The 20,252-nt window shown below is 41.6% G+C and overlaps 1 protein-coding gene across 3 annotated transcripts in view; it reads left to right on the forward strand.

The window, feature by feature from the left end:
- Window positions 1-393: 393 nt before the first annotated feature.
- Window positions 394-20,252, forward strand: part of dpysl2b (dihydropyrimidinase like 2b) — a 29,142-nt gene continuing 9,283 nt past the window's right edge. The window contains exons 1-8 of one of the 3 annotated variants that reach the window (XM_005725614.2): window positions 4,571-5,044; window positions 8,466-8,618; window positions 14,263-14,351; window positions 15,143-15,327; window positions 17,380-17,544; window positions 17,923-17,984; window positions 18,993-19,073; window positions 19,425-19,493. In XM_005725614.2, coding sequence (XP_005725671.1) covers window positions 8,520-8,618; window positions 14,263-14,351; window positions 15,143-15,327; window positions 17,380-17,544; window positions 17,923-17,984; window positions 18,993-19,073; window positions 19,425-19,493 — 750 coding nt within the window. In that variant the 5' untranslated portion in view covers window positions 4,571-5,044; window positions 8,466-8,519. Of the gene's footprint in view, window positions 1,192-4,570; window positions 5,045-8,465; window positions 8,619-14,262; window positions 14,352-15,142; window positions 15,328-17,379; window positions 17,545-17,922; window positions 17,985-18,992; window positions 19,074-19,424; window positions 19,494-20,252 lie in introns of those variants that run through there. The other 2 variants (XM_005725613.2, XM_005725615.2) reach the window with 2 other exon arrangements.

Raw genomic sequence — 20,252 nt, forward strand, 5'->3', positions numbered from 1 at the left:
GGGTGTGTGTGTGTGTGTGTGTGTGTGTGTGTGTGTGTGTGTGTGTGTGTGTGTGTGTGTGTGTGTGTGTGTGTGTGTGTGTGTGTGTTGGAGCCCGGGGTGTGGTGCTGAAGGGACAGCTATCCTCATTGTTGGACTGGGTGTGACTTTGAGGAACTCTCCATGGTGCTGGGCCACTCTTGACCTCAAACATCCGACAGAGACGCCCTGCAGAGACATTTAAAGACTGCACGCCACGCTTTAATTATTACATTACACAGCTCTCTGGCGGGCAGGACAGCTGCGAGGACACTGTCTCCGGGTTAAATAGAGCTACAGCGAACAAGTCTTCAGTTTGGACAAGTGAGAGCGCAATATTTCCGGACATTCAGCTGTGATGCGCTCCCGATAGTGCCAGTCTGGACGGTTTCATTCGGGCTACAGGTAATCCCTCATTGGGAAACATCCTCCTCCTCCACCCTATAGGATCTCTTTGTGACAAAGCCAGACTTTAGGTCTCTCCCTCATATGCTGATTTATAACTCAAACAGCTGTGGGCAAGGAGCTAATTTAGACTCATGAGTAAGCAAATCAGAATTGTTGCTGATCTGTGGCGGAATCACTGACAAGCAATATAGCAGAAGGCTGTCTCACATCTTTCCCTAATATCAGATATTACGTGGATTCATTTTGCACTTCTCTCTCCACCGTGAGAGTGTGTGTGTGTGTATCTTTTTTTTCTCGAGCAGCATTAGCTTTACTGATTTTTTCCAGCTTTGGTCACAGTGCGACCACCTGCGATTGAAAACCGGCAAAGGCGGTGGCTGTCCAAGCGCACAGCGCTGAGGGAAGGGGAAAAAACCGGACAACACAACAAGCTGAGACTCCGAGCATCTGTGCAGCTACACACCGCTAAACCCAATCACAACCAACCGCCTGGAAGGGATGTCGACCGCCGGGGAAATGCCAGCTTTCTTTCAGAGGATGGGCTCCGAGAGCCCGGCCAGGCCCAGGCAGAAATTCTGTGGCGTGTTCTGTCCAGTGGAAGGTTCCTCGGACAGCAAGACGCTGGACTTTGATGCACTCTCGGCGTGCAGGGGCAGGAGTGACGGGCGAGTCATTGACCGACAGACCGACATCTCCCAGCCGAGGAAGGTAGAGATAAGGGAGAGCACAGGGAAAGAGGCTCTGCAGAATCTCGATGATAAACGGGTAATTTTCTCCGATTTTGCATGCCGATTGTGTATATTTTACACCTCTCTTTCCCAGTCGTCCTCCTTTTGTCTTTCTTTCTCTACATTTATCATTCCAGCTCTCATTTATTTCATCCAACATTCAGCTTTTTGCACACACCCGCGCCATTTTTCATCTACAATCGCATCAGTCACAGAGCCTTTGCCACTCAGCAGAGTTTGTTTAAGCATACACATCCAGTTTATGCCAGACAACTTGCCATGACTACATTTCCCAGAAAGCACTATGATGTAACAGAGTCGCTGGCCCTCAGTTAGAGGGCCCACCATGCAGAAATGCCAGAGGGAGTGGCTCTGTTAGTCAGAGTCCTTAACAGCACAGTGCAGCTGGCTGTTGGTGAAGGAAACACTGTTAACAGGTCTGCACGAGAAAGAAAAAATAAACATGTGTGTCATCTACCATGGCATGATTTAAATAGGAGGCACACCTTTGTGAACACATCAGCCTGGTTGCTTTTGCAAGGTGATGCAGGGTTGGACCATTGCAGCATTACTGCCCTTGAGATCTCTCGTTCTTTTAACAGCAGAACTGAGTTGATGGACAGGCTCAACCTGACCTGCATGACTTGCAGGAAAATCTATCACGTCTTTTACTGCTGCTTCAAGCAGTTATTCAGGTTTTAGTGATTGGTGGTCAACCCACATCTGTACTTCCTTTACTTAATACTCAAGCACTCAGGATGCTGTTAAAAGCTTTGGGCGTTGGTGTTGAGCCCTTTTATCATGTTACATATTGATCGGAAGCATTCGCCACACAACCCACTCCCTACTCTCTTCCATCTCTTCAAGTCATATATGATTAGTTAGTTGCTCTTCACTTTTCTGATGTGAGAGCTTACTTCACAAACACAGACTTCACAGACTTAATTGATGTGATCTTCAATATCAGTGATGTCATTATTACAGGAGATGCATTTCAGCGTTGCGTTCTTCAAAAGCAAGCCGACATTTTAGGACTGTGGTGGATAAAATGCGACACAACAGCGCTGCAGTGCATGTTTACTCAGCTATTGTGTGTAAATGTGGGTTCGCTGCACTCGCAATTTCTAGTTTTACTTCTGCTCCACTCAATTTCAGAGGCACACACTGCACTTTGTCACCCACACCATTTATTGTACACTTATTGTAAAGTAAGCTTTACAGACTTAATTAATAACACGTTAAGATAAAACTCTATTGAATTCATGTAAATGTACATGATTTTTTAGCACTGATTTCCAGCTCCATGTTTGAATCCATGGACTCTACTAGAGTAGCTTTGCACAAGTCACAATTTAGAATAATCCTTCTCTATCTCATATTAAACCTTTGTGCAGATCCTCTGTCTGAAACAAGGCATGTAACTCCCTTTAGCCTCCTTTTAAACCAGCATTCCTCTGATTGGCGATCAGTGGTAAACAGAAGGTTTGAAGAGCAGGTAGGTGGAGCTGTTTGCCTAAGATCACCATATTTTGGATAACAACTCTCTATGATGTCATACGGAGCCAAGAGCATAAAAAACTGTCTGAAACATGTTGTTAGAGCAGTCTAAAGCCTGAGCTTTTGTCTCATGGGGATTACATGTACTTACATAACATGTAAACTCATTATGTTAAACTTTGGCCCTCTTTAATATGGCTATTCAAATTAAGAAAATAAGAAAAACTGAGTTTGTGACTGAATTGACAACTTTTACTGTGGCTTTACAGACATTTATATAACAAATGAACTTTAGATAGCAATTTCTTGCCTTAAGGACTTTGTTTGCAGTTGTTTTTTAATGCACCTTGGGCAATCTGATTACATGCGGATGGCTAAGAGGCATCACTGTTTACAACTGTTTATCACGCGTCTCCAAGGCTTCTGTACATATTTCACAACCGGCTTCGTCACTTCCACTGGAAGGTTAAAGGACACTGTCCCTTTTCTCTCCCTTGCACATTAAGAAAACAAAGTAATGGTTATAGCAGCTGTTGAGACTGGCAGGAAAATGTCATCCGTGTCCATGGCATTAAAAAAAAGAAACACCACATGCTGCACTAATGACATATTTTCCTGTTACATTCTTGTCAGGGACACATCAAGACAAAAGCATTACAGACTACTTTGGTAAGTCCTGTGGCTGATCAGCTGCACATCATGATGTGAATCTACTGTTCCATAAAGAATCCTTATGCCTAGGGGAAGACCGTGGAGGCCATGCTTTAAGCGTATACACCAAATTTGGACCCTAACATTTGGATGTCACAGCAGAAGTCGAGGCTTATCAGTCAAGGCAACATTATTTAATCTTCTATTGTTTAATTTTAGTAAGCCAAACTGTAGCTTTACCTTCCAGTTCTTAGCTGGCAGAAGCAGCGTGGTCTTCTGCTTTAAAGTTTGATGCGTTCTTCTCAGATCTCTGATTTTTTGTCTGTTTTTGGACTATTCTCTGTAAACCCTGGAGATGGGTTTGTGGGAGTGAGCAGTTTTCTTAATGCCGATACCATCCTGTCTGGCACCAACAATCAAAGTCACAAAGTCACTTAAATCACCTTTCTTTCTCATCCTGATGCTCGGTTTGAACTTCAGCAGGTCATCTTGACCATGTCAACATGCCTCAGTGGGTTGACTTGCTGCCATGTAATCAGCTGATTATATATTTGAGTGAACAAGCAACCGAACAGGTTTACCTAATAAAGTGTCTAATGAGTGTATATTTGCTGCTGTCTACTAATAATCTTATTTCCCAGAATGCATTTTAAAATCAGGTGTAAACACAGATATAAAAACTACAAACGGTTTTCAAACTTTGGTCTTAAAGGAACTGTGTCAGTTCAAATACATATTTTTTTTCTATTTATAAATAAGCACAAAACAAAATTTAGCGGAGAGCCTCTGAGTACAAAATATATCTGGTTAAGCTCAATTGACTACTTTTGGTAATCTTACACTGCTTTAACCTGTTATAGATAAATAATAAAGTTAACTGTGTACTGAGGAAGAACATTTTAAAAATGAAAGCAGAGTTTATCACATTTCTTTTACTATGAAGTGAAGTCTTCTCGATCGGTCTTTGATTAAAAATAAAAATGCAAACACTAAGTAAATCTCGAACAATGTCGGACTATTTTGTCTGTCAGCATTTGCCAAACACACAAAAGGCCAAATTTCCATTCCCGTGATTCCAGGTTTACCCATTTCTCAAATAGTGCTGTAATCCCAACTTGTATTGAGAACCATTCAAGTTGATCAGAGCTGGAAACAGGTGAAATCACGTCACCCTGCCTGAGCCTGAGCTCTTGCTCGCTCTAATAACACCCCCACCTTCAGACACACAGCAGATAATATGAGGTAAGATGGCTGCTGGCTGTTTCTTCATTTGTTCCTTCGGTGGATGTTTGCAGGCTGCACTCCCTGCTTGCCTGCCTTCCCTAATCCGGCGAAAGCAATTGATGGCATTAGTGTGCTTCTCTGCTGTCAATGGAGCAGGGCGAGGCTCTGCGCATGCTCCGTGGGGTTCTTTTATTGGGAAGAGGCTCTCGAGCGGTCCCTCCCTCCCCTCTTGTCTGACTCCGTCTGGGAAGGAACGGTTTGGTGCATCGGCGGAGACCGGGAGGCTGCCAGGATCCGGAGTTGAGCGATAGTTTGATTCTTCACGTCTGTGGCCTCCTGCAGATCACCCGTGTCTGTGTAGTCTTCCCCCCTATTTATCTTCATCACCATCATCCTCACTACAGCCCGGCAGCCAGCGGTAATCCGTCCCGTTTGCATTTCTAGCGGTCTGCGGCGCACACGAAACACCGGTGAAGATGTCTGGCTACCAAGGCAAAAAGAACATTCCCCGCATCACAGTGAGTGCTCGGGTGTTTTCACGTTTGGAGTGGCAGTGAGTGGGTCCAGCCTGGCTGGTGTGGGCCTGCGGGGTGTGTTTGCAGGATGTCACCGGGGCGGCATGGTCCCTGCGCCGCTGCGCTCCTCGACGATCCAGGGCAATGGCGCAAGAGTTGATCTCCTAAAAGAAATTCCAAAATAAAATAAAAGCGTTTTGTAGATGGTTTTCTGTTTCGCTGTGAGATCGAAAGCACACGAGGGTCGAGAAATCAGTGAGGCCAGCGATAGTGTGGTGAGGCTGAAATTTTCGTGTTTTTTTTTTTTTTTTTTGCAGCATCTTTGCGACAAGTGCTTATGTCCGGATAAACCCGAGCTCTCGCTTTACATTAGAGTATCCATTGTTTGTGCACATTCACGCCACCCCTGCATTTCTTCTTCCATGCCATGCATGACAGTTGAGATTTCACGCCGGTGGTCTTTGTTAGACTGTGTCTGGTGGCCGGGTATCACTGCACACCAACTGGTGGAGCAAATGCTTCCCTGCATCGGCTCCACGGCTCAGTACCCGGCTGTTTCTTTTAACCTTAGCGTCTTTTCCTTTTTTAAAGCCATCCTTGATATATATATCTATATCTCTCTCTCTCTATATTTAGAGATATAGCCGTATAGCCGTTTAGAAGGCACAAAAGGCTTTAAGATACATTCAGTGTGTCATTGTGGAGCAGATTATTTCCCCGAATTCATAGCGAAGCTGCAGGGATGTGGTGCTTCAATGGAAAGTGGAGAATAGGGAGGGGATGGGAGGGGAGCCAGGGAAGGGAGGGGACAGTGGGTCCTATTTCCTTCCATGCCTGTCTTTCAGCTGTGTAATGAAGGGAAGATGCATATAGGCAGAGCTGATCAGGGAGGAGGTCACTGCCTTTTCATCCTGATGTCAATGAGCTGAAACAATGGTGAAGAGTGACCCAGAAGAGCCTGTTTGAAAGCCATACAGATGGATCTGCACTTTCTAATTGTGGACTTACTAAACAAAGCATTCAAGCAGCAGGATATGAAGCATCATTATCCTGTTATCTAGCAGGCCCACGCTCCCCAAAGGTTTCACCAAGCTAGGAAAACCTCTTCAGTCTGAGGAGATCATAGCACAAGCATGATTATGGTCACGGGTTGTCTCTGAGATATGTGCTGATTAGTAGATTATAAGAATTGTTTTATTCAATAAAGTTTTCTTTTGATCAGCTAATCGATTGATTGGAGCTTTCTCTGCCAGAGTTATTTCAGAGCCACCGCCTGAACCACATTATGCAGAGCTGTTAGCCTTTTGTGTCATGGTAGCCAAAGCAAACTGTAATTGGAGTGTCTAAGTGGTTAACTGTTCATGTAGCTCTCATCAACTTCAGATTTAACTGAAATAATAGTTCTTTAAAAGAGACACACATGTCTATGTAGGTACACTGAAGCAGATCCCCACATCATGGAAAGATTGATGCTTAATATATATTTCTAGCAATAATATGAAAAATTCTCCTCTGTGTTAATATCATGCATCACTTGGTGATAACTGGCAACCTCTCACGTGAATAATTTTCCTCAGTTCTCTCTCTTAACTGCTTGAGACACAGCAGATGGATGGTGGAAAGATCAGAGGATTAGTGGGTGTTGTAGTCAGACCTAACTGGATAGACTGTCTATTCTTAAACAGAGCATGAAAGACATAAGAAATGAGTCAGAGTCAGAGGGGATCTCTTGAAGATCTAGCAGAGGGATCAGAGGAGAACGTGAGGAAGATGTTACTGGAACTGTAAACTGTAGATGCTGGAAAGTAGCATTCTGGTTGGTTCCCGTGGACCTGAAAAGGCATTATTAGGAGGCATGGATGACCTTATTAAACCAAAAAGACACTCAAGAGGAAGTGAAGGTTACACTGAATTAAAACTAAACAGCAAATGCTGAAGTAGATGCAAATGAGCCCCTTGCCTTCCGCACCTTTCTTCATAGACCACTCAAATCAGTATGAATTACATATTTTACTGAATTTGAATATTTTCATTGAACTGGGTGGAGCACTGGGCTCCATAGAACAGTTTAGCCAGATGGACATGGGTCAGCTGCACAGACAGGGACAGACTTAGGGCGGCTCTCATCAAATATGAATGAACCTCTGCAAGTTCACCACCTGGACTTGGTGCTTCTGTGTGACTTCAGAACCAGATTCATACAACAAGATCATTGAAACTGAACAACTAGCCAAGCAGGGCTGACACTGTTTATTTTTTAAAATGTTATTAGCCATTAAATATGAATTTTGGAGTCTACAACATATCATCCACTCCTTCAATTTCTGATGGGTTTAAGCAGAGATGCTCAGACCACCTCTCCCAAGCACCGGCTCTAGCTTTACTAAAGCATTGCCAAGCCACCTGAGAGAGATGATATCTCCAGTGTGTCCTGGGTCTGCCCTGATCTGGGATCTCTTACCAGTTGGACATGCCCACAAAACCTCACCTAGGAGGCACCCAGGAGTCTTTAAGATGCCCGAACCGCCTCAAATTTAAAGACGTTCTATCACTTTCTACAACTGGTACTGTCACAGTTGACAGTTTTGGTGGCGAAACAGTTAAATATTTAGTCCGTCAACAAGTTGTGTCATTTATTAGGAATGTGATCAATTTATAAAGTTCAAATGTGCTGATTCTGCAGTCTGTTCTCTGTTTTGTGTCACTGTGGACAGACTATATTTGGCCTTTAAACTGGTGCTTGAGCAGAACCTTTAATAGATGCTTATCATTCTTCATGCTGGCATTCGAAAGATTAAACCCAGAGTCGATCCATCAGAAAACAAATGAACAGATTCAAAAAGAATCCCTGAAAAGAAAACTGGGGTAATGTTTGCACTTGAGATGCTGCAAGTGGAAAAATATTTTCTCATTTTTGCTTGATGAAAACATAACTGATTAGTAAGCAGAAAAAATGGTTCAATCAGTTACATTTCCTTTGATGCATTTATTGACTGATTGGCTCTTTCAGCTCTAGAATGAGGGTGAGTTATTTCAGTGAAGGCTATAAATACAGATAAAAGTAAATCAAGAACAAGAAGGCTGTTTAAATGCAGCTCCAGTGAATGAGGTAAAAATAGAGCGAGGCTATTATAAGACTGTCCTGGATTAAAGTCTCAGTGGCTACAATCCTCAGCAAATGAAGGATCATTAAGTAGCGTGCTACTATAACATACCTTTAGTAGAGCAGTGTCTCTGGTGACAGTGCAGTGCATGTGTAGTTACTTCAAACGTGGCTGGAGTGAGTTCACGCAGCTATCTCACCCTGCAACGCAGCCCGGAGTGCCTTCTCTTCACACATCACACTACGCTCCTAATCAGCCACCCACTGACTCAGCCTTGTTTTGTTTTTTTTTCCTTTTCTTTTTTTCCCCCTACCTCTCAGGATCATCCCGAATTCCCCCATTCATAAAGCCAGAAGTCAGGGAGACTGTACAGCATGTATCAACTCTGCTGTTATTCAGCTGCTGAGCAGAGGGGAATGCTGTTGAGCAACAGTATCGCAGCTCCTCCGGCTGCGCTATGTCACAGGAAAAAGGTCAATGAATGTATTCTTTTTCAAGTTTGAGATTAATTAAACAATTTTGTAGTCAAAGAGAAAGTTTAAATTTAGTTTTGCATTTCAATTGGGAATTTAGGCTAGTTTAGTTTCTATTTCAGTGGTAGGGGTTTAAGTTATGAGTTAGTGGAAAAAAGTTTTTAAGTCAAATTTTCAGAGAAATAAAGAATGTCATATTTTCATTTCCTGAGAAAGTGGGAGGATAACAGAGCAATTTAAGGGACTTTTCAAATTAAATGAGCAAGTTTTAATAGCAACGAAGAGTGTTTTTATGGATTAAGAGGCTAAAACAATTAAAAACATGGTGATCAGTCATCATGAAAATAAAGTAAAAGTGGAATTTCTTGCATCAAAGGAAGAATCACATTCATCCAATGCATCAAATGTGTTTTATAAATAAAACAGAAATGACTACTTAGAAAAATTTTGTATCTGTTTTTTCATGTCATTAATGTGCAGATGACTATTTCTGGGAATTACTTTATTTCCTGTTTTGCACTTTATTTTGAAGGAGCAGAGTGTTTTCCCAGTGGTTGCCTGAACATGTATGGAGATGATTTTAGCAGCGGGCTGTTTTTTGACTAATCCAGGACAAATATAAATCATAATGCTGCATGTCTGACCTGGCAGCCTTCTCCACCTGACTTAACTGTTTCCAGGATATCTTCCATTTGGACAACAACATACAATGTTGCCGGGTTACGTCTAACACTGGCAGACGTTTTCACTGCACCCAAGCTGATTTTGCCCTGATTTTATGAAAGTCAGCAGTTTGAGTACCCAGGCTTCTCTTCTCTTCCTGTGGAGGGTCTTAGTTTTCCTCCGTATGGTGCTGTGGTTTATTAATGTCAGGATTTTAATAATCGCAGCATTTGATTGATGTTGGTGATTTAACAAAACCATTACCTCTGCTTTCCATTATACCCAGTCTGTTTCTTTTTCTTAAGCACAATGTTTTACGTTATTAATAATACCTGTAAAAATTATAAGGATCTCTCATAACCTCATGAGAAGTATTATGTAAATCTACACTTCTCCTTAGCTTCGTAGAGCTTTTAATTCATTGTTTTTACGCCCCAAAGCACTGCAGAGTCCTCTACCCCTCTAACTAAATGAGAAAAAGGCCCATCTAGTGATCATCTGGTGAGTAAAGCATACATTTAGCAGCTAAACATAACGACAGAAACAACATTTCTGAAAAAATTTATCTTTAGACACAGGCTTTCCTGCTGTGCTGATAGTGTGACAGAGAACAAGACAGATTTTTACTAACCTGTCTGTTTTATACTTTGTTATTTTGCTGATGGCTAACCATGATATGCAGAGTTTACCAGCCTTGCTGGGACTTGTTTCTTGATCTCTTTCCATGTAAAATTCAGTTTTATTTAATCCAATGTGAATCCAGCTGATATACTTTAATGATATTTAGAAACAGAGTGTATGAGATATTCTAAAGTGATCCCTACTGGATGGAAAAACTGATCCACAATATACATCTCGGGGTTAAAGTGCTAACAACATGCCTGCAGATGGATTAAAAATATGAGATATTTCTATGTTAGAGCTATTTAAAATCTAATGCCAGCAATGTGTTAACAGCATGGATATTAAAAAAAATGGACATAGTCATCAATTGTTGGTTTTCGACACTGTTAAGCTTCAACATCAGTGTTTTGTCCATCACCATGTTGGGTTTTTTGGAACTGGAAGTTACCTTATGGATCAAAGATTGGAGTCATCAAAAGTGTAAAAGATGAAAGTAGCTGCTGCGATGTCATCTATTGCAACCTTACTGGTTAATGATTTATGATTGTCAACAAGCGTGCCGCTTTATACCATATCAATGTTGATGCATGATATGACCAATACTTACATAACAGATTTAATATGACCCAAAATACCTTTTTTTCTCTCGTATACTTCTATAGAACTGGAAGTCTTTTCTAATGGCTTTCAGATAGAATCCATCCAGCTTCTACCACTTATCTAAGTCCAGGTTGTGGGGGCAGCAGTCTAATTAGAGAAACCCAGACCTCCCTCTCCCCCAGCAACCTCCTCCCCTTCAGCTGGCTCATATTAGTGTGGAGGAGTGGCTGCGCTACTCTTTGTCTCTTGTGAATGACCAAACTCCTCACTGTATCTCTAAGGGAGGTTATTTGTATGTGCGATCTCATTCTTTTGCTCAGTCACTACCCAGAGCTCGTAGCAAAGTACACTGAGGGTACATTGGCTAATTAGCCCTAACTAGACTTTCACTCAAGAAGATAAGTACAACCCCCCCAAGAACTTCTGGTATCATCAGTACATAATAGTGAGGGTTAATATTATTCAGGTATTACATTACAAAGGCATCAAATGCAAACACACACCCAGATAGATGATTTACAAAGAAATTCCTGCCACTCAGAGTTGTTATGAAGGAGGAAGGAATCCATAGAGGACAAAACTATATTTTGTACCCAGCTGTAAATGTGCACTTCAGTTCTCTAATATAGAAGTCTGTGGGGATTGACTCGAGCCTCAGGAGGCACAGAAACGAACTGGAGTTGTTGTTTCAGCTCTGGACGTTGCCCCTTCCAGTCACAAGCTCTTATAGCTAAGGCAAAACAAATAAACACAAACAAAACATTAGTCATAGATATCTAAATTATCCACACTTCACAGTAATTAAATTTGCAGACAATCTCATAATACTTAAGGAAATAAATTTGTCTAAAACTGACACTTATCATTAACAAAAGACAGACAACACAGCAGGCTTCTGAGCTTCATTATCCCACAGTTTGAGTCACGTGTCCACTCCTGTTTTCTGGAGGGCTCAGTTTTAGGCTCTGTTGATACTGCGTCCCACTGCACTGCAGTTTTTTGGCATCTATCAGCAGATAGAAAAGGAGCCATGAACTGTTTGCCCCTTTGGTGTGGGTGGGACTTATTTATGCTCTGTCTCCATGCTCCGCCCACTATGCCGAAAGTATTACACTAGTCCAGGATGTTTTGTTTGAGGAAACAGAGGTGAAGGAGGTTGAGGAAAGTTACTGTGTTAAACAAAATATTCAGTGATTGTTTTTCTAAGTGTGCTAATTACGTTACAGATCAGGTTTTTTTTAATGCTCATTGAACTGTTTTTGCCTTGTATGCAATCTCAGTAAGGTTGTAGGTTGTAGCCTGGAATGTAAACACAGTAGTTTAGTAACAGTGGGCCCATTGAGCTTTATCCACATCCTGTTTGTGAGCTCTGAAAAAGTTCCCACGAAGGAAAGGTCACTGTCATGCTTGGCACAGATCCAGTACAATCACACGCTCTGTCACACGACCCCTGCGAGCTTTAAAACAATTGAATTATTTTAAAGCACGGTTCTGGATTCAGGGACACTAATTGTTCTGCAAATACAGCTCTATATGAAACAGCGCAATAGGTGCAATTTTGTGAGAAGGGCTGCAGTGTCTTGGCAAAGTTCAGTGAGTAATGTGATAATGACAGTCATGACGGGGCGCATGATGTAACGGCATATTTCAAAGCAGTTGTTGGGAGGAAAACGGGCCAGCAGCGGGCTGGAGCGAAGCCAGTCGCTCAACCAGAGCACTCTGTTCCACACAGATCGAAGATTACCACATGATCTATCTGCATTAGTTCCATCACTGCTGTCAGAGTGTGGCCACACCTTTCAGATGACAACTGCAAGGCATTTTCCAGAAGCTGCTGCAGTCAGCTGAAGTTGTTTTACTGTGTACTTTACTCCATTCTATATTTCATCCAGAAGAATGCGGGGTATTGCTAATATGTGAAACGTTAGTACACATGTGAGGAAAAAAAATGCTTCAAAAGCAGTCATAAGGAAATTTGGATAGGTATATATATCTGAGATCATTGTGTGAGGACTTTGTTTTTTCCTATTCAGGGGTACTACTGTACATGGAAAAGGGTTTAAAGCTTTTGTGGCTCCTGAGGGATCTGATGGACATCACTTGAGTCAGTGGCCGTCAAAGCTGAAGACTATGAAACTGAAATTATTGGGCAGCCATCTTGAGGCTGCATTTACCTCTGCTAGTAAAAAACAGCTGAGGTCCTTCACGCTGGGGTCTGGTTATGAATGGCATTGTTGGTCCCAGTCAAAATTTTCCCCCTGCAACAGCACTAAAGTTATGCAAAAGAAGTGCATATTTATGGAGCGTTTCTTTGCAACATCCATCATTTTTTTAAACCATTAATCTGTTTATATTTTCAAGACTTTCCTGTAGTAAATATTGACTGTTGGTCATTAAAACCACCAAATAGACCAACTTAGTCTGTTTACATACTAAGCTAAAAGATATTCAGTTTATTTATTTATTTTTTTAAGTGAGCTAAATAAGTTTGCGTTATTTCTACATATGTGGCTGTGTTATATAAACAACCTATTAGGTAATATTTTACAGAGCTGGCTTATGGTTTGTGCTGCCTGCAGCACAGCAGTTGTCCTCTGGGCTGAAGCTGCTGGCCTGGCAGCAGCCAGTGGCAGCGCCTCAAACAGAGCAGCCTTTGTTAGAAGGGGGAACGCTGGAGCCCTTGTGACATAGCTGCCACTCCCTTTCTTGGAGAGAGGGCCAGGGCCTCCCCGGGGTGGCTCGAAGGAGGGACTGTGGAGGTGGTAGACTCCCCCCTCCTCCCCGTCCTCTCTCCAGCATAGAGACAAGTGGCACGGCAGCAGGCATGGATGATTGATTACACGCTCAGTGGCCTGATTGGTTCTCTCTCACGTCTGTTTGTGCGATAATTCGACCACATGAAGGGGGCAGATGGGTGTGTCTGGAGGCGGGCTGCTGTCTTTATTGTCCGAGCAGTGAATGATTTCCCTAATTTTGCTTTTAAAGCAAAGATCAAGTGATCCACCAGTGAGAGGAGCGGTGATGAAAATGCACTGGGCCCTCTCTTTGCTCTCAGCACAGGGATCTAGAAGTTTGTTGTTCTTCTTAATTTGGAGATAATGCTTTGTGTACTGCAGATGTTCACTAATCCCATTTTAAAGCAGTCAGACTGTTTGAATCCAGTCCCCTCCTTAGATTAACGCCTTTTCTTTGTCCGTATTCATCTTCTTTTCACAATGTCTTTCCACCGCCAGGCTGACATAAACAGTGTCACAGTGAAAACATCCACACACAAAAAAAACCTGGTGCTGGTCCAAACATCCCAGCTCTTAATACTCTTTTACCCCCTGCCCCTCCAATCGGCCACCCCCACCGGATCAGTGTGTTAGAGTATAAAGAGTGTGTACAGTGTGTTTACAGATATCTGTATGTGTGTGTGTTTGCAGAATAGGAAAGCCAGTGTCAGCTGAGAGACAATGCACAGCCATGTGTTCCTTATCAGACGGCAGCCTAAAAAGGCCAAGCAGAGCCAGTATTTATGTTTTGCTGTGATTGTTGCCAATCCACTCCTTGAAGTGACATTTCCCAAAACGTCTTTCATCAAATGCCCTTAATCCAGCATCCAGTTGAGCCAAATCGGATACTCACCCTTGTAAGCGTATTTTTATAGGCGGCTATAAATCCATGTCTTTTACAGGGTTGTTATTCCTACAGATTAACTCAAGCTGTTTTTTTAAACAAAAATATGCAGCAATTCACCTTCTTTATTGTTTTCCAGAGCGACCGTCTCCTGATCAAAGGGGCCAAGATTGTGAATGATGACCAGTCCTTCTGTGCCGACATCTATATGGAGGATGGAGTCATCAAGTGAGTTTTCCTTTAAGCTGCCGGCAGTTTATTAAAAACCCAACTTTTACCATGTCCATGTTTGAAGCTCTCGGCTGAATCACTACAAACTAACTAAGGGCCTCCTCTGCAGCAAGTAGAGTTTACTACTCATCTCACCATAATCTCACTATGATATACAATTACCTCTAAATAGCACCACAAATAATACATTCTTCTTGCAGAGTGAAAAGTAAACTTGTCATTATTGCCATATAAAATCTTCAGTGTTTAATGTCAAAGTTACCAATAAATGAAACCAGCACTGCCATACTACAATTCTGATCACTTTTTTAGCTTGTCATTATAACTTTTCTGTAAATTCGTTAGGTTAATCGTCATGAAACCGAGCTGTTTTAGTGCCAAAAGTGACTGAGTAGGATGATTTATTTATGATGATGAGCTCTAGCAATGCAGGACAGATATTTTTTCTCAAGTCTGGCTTTTATCAGACGGCCCTGGAGAAAGCTGACAATGCAGTCAGTTTTTAGTTTTGACTGTGTTTGCTATACAAAACAGGAAAAGTTGTGAGTAAGAAGTTAATTACTTTTTTGCAGAGCGTAATGGAAACTGCCACAAAGAAAATGATGAGCATTGATACATACTCAAAAACTACTACCCTAACCCATAAGCATATGAAACCACTAATTACTAAAAAATAGTAAATGTAATTAATGAAATTAAAATGACTAATTCATTTGTAATTCTACTTTCTAAAATTACTAAGGGTGGTGTAATCAGCAGTTTAAATGTTGCTTTTCTCTTTAACTCAGACAAATCGGGGAAAACCTCATTGTGCCCGGTGGGGTAAAAACCATCGATGCCCATGGTCGGATGCTGATGCCCGGTGGCATCGATGTGCACACTCGTTTCCAGATGCCCGATCGGGGCATGACCGCCGCTGATGACTTCTACCAGGGCTCCAAGGCGGCGCTGGCCGGAGGCACCACCATGATCAGTGAGTTGCTGAGCACAAAGCCCCTGCTGTCTGCAACAGAAGATTCAGAAATGGGTTAAAGTTGGTGTCTGAAAGCTTTGTGTGAGTGAAAGGAAGCTGAGTGTGTGTGTGGTGGGTTTTTCCCCGCAGTGATTCTTCATTTACTGATTGGCCCTAATTGAACAAGTCTTAATGAGAACAGGAAGCGTGCCAGGCCTGCTTATGAGCAAGCCAAAATATGAACCCATCCATCTGGTCGGAGCACTCTGAGCCATGAGGTGCTGATTGCTGTACATACTGTGTCAGGAAGTTTCCAAAGAGACAGACAGACTCTGTAGTTTGTTTGCTATTATTTTATACACCCTGTTTATGTAATTTTGGCCTGTTGTAGTTGTAGTATTCTGAATTTCTTAATGGTGCTTGCAAAGCCCAGATTTTCTTCTCCTTGGGCTCGTTTCCCTTGCACTTCAAAGTCGTTAAGCTCAAGTTAAGAGTTTAAGCATTAGTTGAAAACTTGTCCGCAGGAATTTCTTTCTACTTCCTTTGAGTTACCATCTATCTGTAGTTTTGTTATGGCTTGGTTTGTCCTAGACATAGTTTTTAAACAGGGCATTGGAGTCAGTTTCAAGTTGTACCCAGATTTAAAAAAAATAACCCCAAACTCTTACCCTGTGTTTTATCAGTGATTTTTTTTTCTAACAAAATATCGTAAATATAATGTAACAGCAAATCTTGGTTCTTACATTGGTTTAATGGTAATGTTATTTTTAAATTTACATACAAATTTAAAGAGTTGACGTAATGAGCAAAGAAAACAAAGCTAAATGAAAACTTGAACTGTAAATGTCACACTGGCCCTCCCTCTGCTGACTCAACAGGAACACCATCCTCCTCTTGGCAGCAAAACATACTCACACTGCATGCCTTTTTTACCCCAAGCTAAAAGCCGATTGCTGTAGCTCCTCTTAGGGGCTTAGTCAGGTCTGGAATTGGTGTGTAACATCCTGCAGCCTGGTGACACTTGCCAAATAGAGATGATTTCTATAATGAAATGCTCTATTCAATGTAGTTTAGGCTTAATTAAAGGCATCTGAATCCAATCTTAACTACAGACTACATATAAAAGGTACATTTTAGCCACCTTGACACCACTCACTCACTGGTAATAGTCATGTTAGGTTGTTGGGTTTTTCTTGGAGCCAGTAGGGACAATGTTTTGGAGGGATTTGTGATGATATTAGTTAGCAGGGCTTTCACACAATAGATACCTGCTAAATCGTAAATATAATAGTATTAGAATTTCACTCACCAAAACTCAAACATAGACTTCTTATATTGACCTTGTGAGCGTTGTTAAATTTAAACACGAGTTTAAAAAATTCTATTAATTCACTTTTATTTATATCGTGCCAAATCAGAAAAACAGTTTCCTCAAGGGGCCTTATATTATATGGTAAAGACTATAATAATACAGAGAAAATCCCAACAATCAAACAACCCCCATCAGTAAACACTTGGCGACAGTGGGAAGGAAAAACTCCCTTATAACAGGAAGAAACCTGCGGCAGGACTAGGCTCAAGGAGGGTCAGCCATCTGCTGTGACCATTTGGGGATGAGAGGAAGAACACAGGACCTTACAAAGACATTCAGTCTACATACATATGTATCAAAGAGGAAAAATAGCAAATGTAAAGTTGGGCATTTTATCATTGAACTCTATTAAGAATGTGTTTTGGGGAAAGCCTAAAGTGGCCACTTCAGGAACTGCAGTTTCTGCATTCACTGTTTAGCCCTGGAGTTTGCATCTTGCTCTAGATATGAAAGGTTTCTAATCAGACACGTGTCATACAATTTCAGGTCTGACTCTGGTGTGTAAATATGATCATTTTTAAAAATCAGTTTGTTCCACATGTTCATACAGCCAGGCGTGAAATACATCATTGTCCATTAGGCCTGGATACAACATAACATAAAAGACAGATAAAATACAAGACAGCAGAGTTCCTGTATTTGTGTAGCTGTTTAACCGTGTGTGTGTGTGTGTGTGTGTGTGTGTGTGCGTGTGCGTCTAGTTGACCATGTGCTACCTGAGCCTGGCACCAGCCTTATGTCAGCCTTCGAGCAGTGGCGTGAATGGGCCGACAGCAAGTCCTGCTGCGATTACTCTCTGCATATCGACATTACCGAGTGGCACAAGGGAATCCAGGAAGAGATGGAGACGCTCGTGAAGGATCACGGTACGTCTCACGTAACCACAGTCATGTTTGATTATCTTGAATTAAAGATTTGCGCGTTGGGAACGTGATTGGAAAAATTAATATTTAGATCTGTTCGATGCAAAAAGATTAACATCAGTCAGTATCAGTCCTGTAACCTGAGTGCAGCAGCCTGCACGTGATGCATTTAATGCAACTTTTTAGAATGAAAGCATCAGAAAGAGATGTTCTACTCACTTTTTAGCAAGACACACGCAAAAACCCACAATAAAGGGTCTTATTTTACACAATAGTTTTCTTGCATTCAAATGATCCAAACTTAGGGTTCATCATCTACCAAGGAACTTCGTATTTAAGTTGGTTAATGATTAGTATTTTTTTCTGCTTTAAACCTTTCAGGTGTTAACTCTTTCCTGGTCTACCTGGCTTATAAGGATATTTTCCAGCTTACTGATGCTCAGGTAGGTTGTCACTGAATTTTTCAGCATATTCTGTATTGTGCTACAATAAATTGAATTATGCTACAGCCCTTCTGTACAAACTCTTTTAGCTTAAAGGCTGTTTATACTTACAGCGGTGATATTAGATATACTGTTGTCCGATCGCCAGGGCAACAAACAGGCATTAAGTATTGACCTAAAGAGGAAGAGAAAGAGATTGAAAGCCTACAGTAAATCTGACCTAATACTATCATAAAAGTCATATCCTACTCTTGATTTTGGCTCACGCGCTCACTCTACAGCGTGACTTACTGTGCGAGTCTGTTTGTCTTGGCTAGGCTTCCCCTCGTGCTGATTTTCCTGTGTGTTTCTCTTGGGAGAGCGACAGGATAATGAAAGCCACAAACTCTCTTTCTGACTGAAAATGAATTAATCCCACCTGAAAGCAGTTTTGAAACAGATCTGTGATGATCTTTGCACCTGTGTGAGGAATGCTGGCAGTTGGGTGCAGCCAGAGTTTATCATTTTCTCTTCCGTGTCAAACTCTGACGGCTTTTCATTGTTGCATGTTTAGCAGTCCTGGTTGGGGGGATGATGACTCGTTCATCACCACAGTTTTTCTTCTGTCTGTGAACTCGCTGTGTTTCCTAAACTTCGGACTGTGGGAGACTCGCTAATAAAGATTACTACACAATCAGTTACCCACAACTGATAGTGGAAAAAAGAGCTTATGTTTGCTAAAATTATTCAATTATAGACTTTAAATCCATCTTTTAAACCAAATAAATACTAGGGTAGACCAAATGTTAGCCCTTTTTCCAATTAGTCACATTCATTCAGACAAAGACATTGTCTGAATGACCCACTGACTTAAAAAGAAAAGATTTTTCCAATATATCACTGCTGGAAATCAAAAAAGCAAAAAAAAACCCCATGCTGTGAGTTCCTCTTCATCTAAAACAATTGATACAACTAGACTTTAGGTCTGTGCTGGAGTTCAAAATTTTACTGTCTTTGTCTTTGCTGCAGGTGTATGAGGTTTTCAGTGTGATCCGCGATCTGGGAGCCATCGCCCAGGTTCACGCTGAGAATGGTGACATCGTAGCTGAGGTATGACTCTTCATACCATAACAAGATGCCATCTGGAGATGAACAGACATGATTTTTCTGCAGGATTTTTGCATTAAATGGAATCTTAACGCCCTAAGCTTTGAGGGTTATGAGATACCGCTTGAAAGCTGGACTTTGAGCTCAAAGACTGTGACACATCAGTTTCTTCTCAGTTGTGACGAAATGTTCAGTGCTAAGCTGTTAATAGCCAACAGATGAGGATAGATATTCTCAGAGCTGCTTAGTTTTCACTGCCAAAGCCAGTCATGACAAACATTCGTCCACCTGCACATGACTCAACATCTCGTATTTCCCAATGCGCTTTGTGTGTGCTCATGTGCGTGTGTTTAGGAGCAGCGCAGGATGCTGGAGCAGGGGATCACTGGGCCTGAAGGACACGTGCTGAGCCGCCCTGAGGAGGTGAGTCACAGCTACAACTCTGTGAAATGTTGCTTGGACTTTGAGGAAAGCGTATCGGTTCATCTCCAAGTTGTTGGGGTTTTTTTCGCAGTAGGGGATGTGACCTTTACGGGCTTCAGCGCTGCTGCGTCTGAATCGTTGAAAGTTTTACCTTGAGGCTCTGGATTTTTCACTTCTTTATAATCTTCGTAACTTTCTCCTTTTCCCATGATGAATGTAGATAATCACGCCCTAAAGCCACTTTAATTGAGCACATCCTCCCTGCATAAATCAATGTTATTTTAAAATCAGTTCCTCAGTTTTTCTTCTTAAGGTTTTCTGTATTTTTCTAATTATCATCTGATGAAGGCAGTGATTTCTTAGGGGCCTTAGGGGAAAAAGCACAAGTTAAATTGTCATGGCAGTGCTGCTCCTGCTCAGGTTAATCAAATCTTGACCATTTTCCATGGTCATACATGGAAAAAGAGACATAAAAATAATGAAAAATACCTTGAAATGTTGCAATAAATTGACCTAGAAAATGTTCAATTCCATATTGCTTTTCACCTCGGAACATTTTCTCTGTCATTTAATCTGTCAGAAAACGTCTCCCTTCAGTGTTTAACCTTGTTGTACCTGCGTTGCTATGCAAGGAGAATATGAGTTAAATATGAAGCTACAGCTCGCTGCTGAATACTTAGATATTTCTTTAATATTTAGCTTAAATTGATTCACCTCATTTATTAATTTTATATACTATATATAAGTTATTTACCTTTA

Source organism: Pundamilia nyererei, unplaced genomic scaffold, assembly GCF_000239375.1.
Source record: "Pundamilia nyererei isolate P.nyererei 1_Seehausen unplaced genomic scaffold, PunNye1.0 scaffold00016, whole genome shotgun sequence".
In the NCBI taxonomy this organism is placed as follows: Eukaryota; Metazoa; Chordata; class Actinopteri; order Cichliformes; family Cichlidae; genus Pundamilia; species Pundamilia nyererei.